The 4,758-nt window shown below is 37.8% G+C and overlaps 1 protein-coding gene across 1 annotated transcript in view; it reads right to left on the bottom strand.

Moving 5' to 3' along the window:
• Positions 1-550: 550 nt before the first annotated feature.
• LOC107592668 (1,4-alpha-glucan-branching enzyme-like) overlaps positions 551-4,758 on the bottom strand; it is a 194,866-nt gene continuing 190,658 nt past the window's right edge. Inside the window, exon 16 of the mRNA XM_016282208.1 lies at positions 551-1,836. Coding sequence (XP_016137694.1) covers positions 1,774-1,836 — 63 coding nt within the window. The 3' untranslated portion in view covers positions 551-1,773. The remainder of the gene's footprint in view (positions 1,837-4,758) is intronic.

Below are 4,758 nucleotides of genomic sequence, written 5' to 3'. Positions count from 1 at the left end.
ATTTTAGTATGAAAATACACATAACTGTCACTAGAGTGTAAGCAGATTGTATGAATTCATACGAATTAGCCACCAATTTGTCAAAAAGTAAAATAGTTACACATTTCCATGAGATTGTGTTGGTTTGTTGGATATCAAAACTGTTAAATGAGGGACTATATCTTCTGGTGAAAGGATACATTAATGAATATGTATGAAAAATAGCGTTGTCATTATTTAAAGCAGCATTTAAATTAGATTTACCTTTTGCTTTTAAAATCAGTTAAGACTTTTAAGCGAAACCAACCAGATTCAAGAGACAAATCCTTTTTAATTCAAAGCAAGAACGAAATAGCTATAACTGAATCACCAGTAATGGTACAATATGAAAATATATTTGACTAGTGTATCGTAAAGTGAGATTTACTCGATTATGACATATGGGTGGTCATTTTTAAGGTTTTTTTCATGGTAACAGCAACTTAAAATGCTAAAGACATTGAGAATAGGATGCGATTTGACTTAAAAAAACTCTTGTTTAGTTCTAGAAGAGCAAAGAACAAGCAAAGTCTTTCTTTCAGAAGTAGTTTATTTCATTTTATTATGGCTTCCACACACAAACTTTGCACACAAATATTTGTTGACCATCACAAGGACCTTCCAAACTTATGAATCGGACTGTTTTAATGCATTATTTTTATGCGATATTAAATGCGTTTAATATTTTCATAATAACCAAATGAAGCAGTGAGGATGAATCTTCATTCAAGATGGTTTCTGGAAAGCCGTTTCTCGACAGATTATGCTACCAAATACTGTATATCTATGTGAGCATCAAATCCATTGAGGGCAAATTTAGATTTCTTCGAACCACAAAACAAGAAGACCGGAGAAAATGAGCAACAGATGTGTCCAATGATGTCTTGAGGAGAGCAGTTTCAGGATTATAATAATTTGGATATATATTTTCACACACAGACTTTTGGCTCTCAGGGATAAGCTGTTGTTGTTGTATATTATAAAAGATGCTTAAAAAGTAAAATGCTGGACAGTGAAATAGCACGACTGTCTTTAACTGAAAATGTATTAATATTTAGTAGCCTATTAGCACAAGTTATATTATCTCAGCTTTAATATGATAAATTAATCAAAATAATTTCTTATTTAGTCAAATTAATATTCATCAAAACCTGGTTATGATTGAACAGTTTGAAAGGCACTGAAAACCAGCCTGTCAGGAAAATAAAGTATGTAACATCTTTTTTTTTTTTACTTGGACAAATGAATACATGGTGCACATAAATATACAGAAGTTAAATCACTGACACAGAATGTCAAAAAAAGCTTGTGTCAAATTAAAATAGCAGAAAGATCAAACTTATGTAATTATATTTACTTTTCACAATTACAGTATTATAAATACAGTGCTGACTAATATTGCTTATAATACTGACCACAGTCAAAGTGATTATTTAACCTCAACATTAATTATTCACTGTTAAATAGCAATTTCAGTAGTAATTAACAAGTATTCTTGATCAGGTAAAAAATCTGGCAATGATCTAACCACAAGTCGGGATATTGAGAAACTAATTCTTGATAATCAATGATGTGTGATCAATGACAGAAAAAAATGACAAAAATGGGGTAGAAGGTATTCATAACATCTTGTACTCAATTCTCGGGAAAACGTGGGCTTTCTAAAGGATGATGGCAAACACGCTGTGAACGGAGGTCGGTTGAGTCACAGAAGTGTGCTGGGTTTCCATCTCGCGGTGAATCGCTGATTGTGTTTCAGTAGCAGTAATCGATTTCCTCGTTGACCAGAACAATAGCAGTTCTGCAGGGAATGTAAACCTGAGAGAGTGGAAGAGCCAAAGACAGAATGAGATCAAAGGGACTCAGCATTTGTTCGAGGCAGTGTAGCACATTCTGAAACAATGCATAACACAAAAAAGTGTAAATGTCTAAAGTACTGTGGAATGTGAAAATAAGTTTCATGCGAAAGATAGACCAGTTATTCTTTTCACATTCATGGCTTCACAGAAATGTGCAGAATGGCTGTAAATTAGGAAAGGAAAGGCTAAATATTTAATAAATGTACATGGAGATCCAATGTGCAATTTCTGTGATTGAATTCATTATCATTAATTCAATAAAAAAATAAACAATATATTAATAAATTTAAAAAAGTAAAGCAGAAAGAACAAAATGGGAAAGAGAAAACACTATTCCATGCAAACTTAAAGGGATAGTTCACTCCAAAATGAAAATTCTGTCATGAATTACTCACCTTCGTGTCATTTTAAACCCGTAAGACCTTTGTTCACCTTCGGAACACAATTTAAGATATTTTTGATAAAATCCGAGAGCTTTCTGACCCGGCACAGACAGCAACGGAACCACCACGATCAAGGTCCAGAAAGGTAGTAAGGACATCGTAAAAATAGTCCATGTGAAATCAGTGGCTCAACCGTAATTTAATGAAGTTACGAGAATACTTTTTGTGTGCAAAGAAAACACAAATAACGACTTTATTCAACGATTTCTTCTCTTCCGTGTCAGTCTTTGACGCGCGTTCACGACAGTACCACGACACATATGTGTGAAGCTGCTGACGCAGGAGCCGGTGTTCTGATGTAGAACGTTCATCTCTCTTAGTTCATCGTCTGCATATTCGATAAAGAGTTGGAATAAGTAAGGCTGGGTGTAACGAGAGGGGCGGGGCCGAGAGCCGTGGGAACAGAGCGAGGCCGGTGGAGTAATTGCGAATGCGCGACAGCCCCTCGCGGACGACTGCCGCGCACAAACGAAACCAAAACCCCAAAATAAACTCCAGGCCTGGTCCTCTCTCCTCTTTCCCTGTCGTCACTCCTCCTTTGTATCCTTTCCGGAGCTCCTCCGTGAGACTCGAGACCGGTGAGTGGCGCAGGTGTCGCGCATTCGCAATTACTCCACCGGCCTCGCTCTGTTCCCACGGCTCTCGGCCCCACCCCTCTCGTTACACTGGGCAAAAAATTGCAAGTCATCCACTCTGTTGAAATGTTCAGACATGCTTACGAAGGCTGTTTTATGTACAGCATGCGTCTTCCTCTGCTCGTAAACAAGGTGCAGCGCATGCGTGTTTTACGTCAGAATGCCGGCTCCTGCGTCAGCAGCACCACACGCAAGCACTGTAGTAATCTCGTGAAAGCGGAAGACATACGGAAGAGAAGAAATTGTTGAATAAAGTCTTTATTTATTTAGTTTTCTTTGCGCACAAAAAAAAAAAGAACATCTTCATAAAATTACGGTTGAACCACTCGTGTCACATGGACTATTTTTACGATGTCGTTACTATCTTTCTGGGCGTTGAATGTGGTAGTTCCGTTGCTGTCTCTGCAGGGTCAGAAAGCTCTCGGATTTCATCAAAAATGTCTTAATTTGTGCTTCGAAGGTGAACAAAGGTCTTACAGGTTTGGAATGACATGAGGGTGAGTAATTAACGACAGAATTTTCATTTTTAGGTGAACTATCCCTTTAAATATCGCGAAATAAGACTTGATCCCAATTGAGCTGTACATTCAAAATGAAAAGATTTTACATTTTTATTTTAAGATTAACAGTTCTTCACTTTCTGAGCTGACATGTTACAGAGTAAAATGCTTTTAGAAGATATAAGCTTTCAAAGCTTGCAGTTCGTCACTTCCGCCAAAATGGCTCAACTATTTTTTTTGACGTCAAATCGTACTTCAGCTTCTCATCAAACTTTGTCCAATCAAATGCTCTCTAGAATCCGAAGCGCCCGCCCCCTACACTATAAAATAGACGCTGAAGCCGCGGCTGAAATCGGTCACTTGTCTACAGAATTAGTATTTTCTGTACAGTGAATGGCACGTAGTGCACTATATAGGGGACAGGGAACGATTCAAACAGTGTAAATATGCTTTCCATTGAGGAAAAAAAGTAGTCTGGTTTCGCGCTGTGTCACGCTAACCACCACACCACACACACTCTGCTCTGGTCCAGAGCCACGGTAGCACGGAGCTGATCACATGCACGAGTCGGCACAGGCCACAAAATGTATCGGAGCTATTTGAATTCTACACAGAATGCTATATTTTATAGCAATATGGATGAGATTGTGGCTGGCATACCCTGCCAAATGCGGCTTTACGGAGCTCAACGGCTCTGAACGGCTCTAGCCCAAGCTGTGATATAAATGAACGCTATTGGCTATTTTAAAAAGGGGCGGGGCTTCTTGATATGTCCCGCCCTGTCTTCCTGTTTCAGTTAAAATGACGTCAACACATAGAGTAACCCTGCATGTTTCAAAGCATTTGAGATATATCCAGCTGCAGACCCGCAGCACCAGCAGTTTCAGAACCGCAGCCACAGAACCGGAAGTGAGGGGCGGAGTTATTGACAACGAGAGAGCACGGTGAGTATTCTGTAATGTTTTTGCTATCATATGTTTGATATTTATCGTATATATTACGTTAAGCATTTATCTGCTAAGTACTTAATGTGTGCTTGGCTTTATTATCTTATATTGAAACTTGAATTTGTTGTCATACTTTATAGTATATAACTTTTTTCGATTAATTTTCAGATGCATGCTGTAAATGGGCCTTGTGGTGAAGTTTTGAAGACGTTTATTATTCATAAAAATAAATAGTTTGCTTTAATTCCCTCTGTTATATGGATTGTTTGTGTGTTAATATTACCTTGTAGTTGAGTTATTTTAATCCCATTTGTAATCATTGAGATAATTGTGTGTGTCTTCATCTCTTGTAGAGA

The sequence above is a fragment of the Sinocyclocheilus grahami genome, unplaced genomic scaffold (genome assembly GCF_001515645.1).
Source record: "Sinocyclocheilus grahami isolate Dianchi unplaced genomic scaffold, SAMN03320097.WGS_v1.1 scaffold156.1, whole genome shotgun sequence".
Classification (NCBI taxonomy): domain Eukaryota; kingdom Metazoa; phylum Chordata; class Actinopteri; order Cypriniformes; family Cyprinidae; genus Sinocyclocheilus; species Sinocyclocheilus grahami.
The sequence above is the reverse complement of the archived record's forward strand: the minus strand, read 5'-3'. Positions and strand labels throughout refer to the sequence as shown.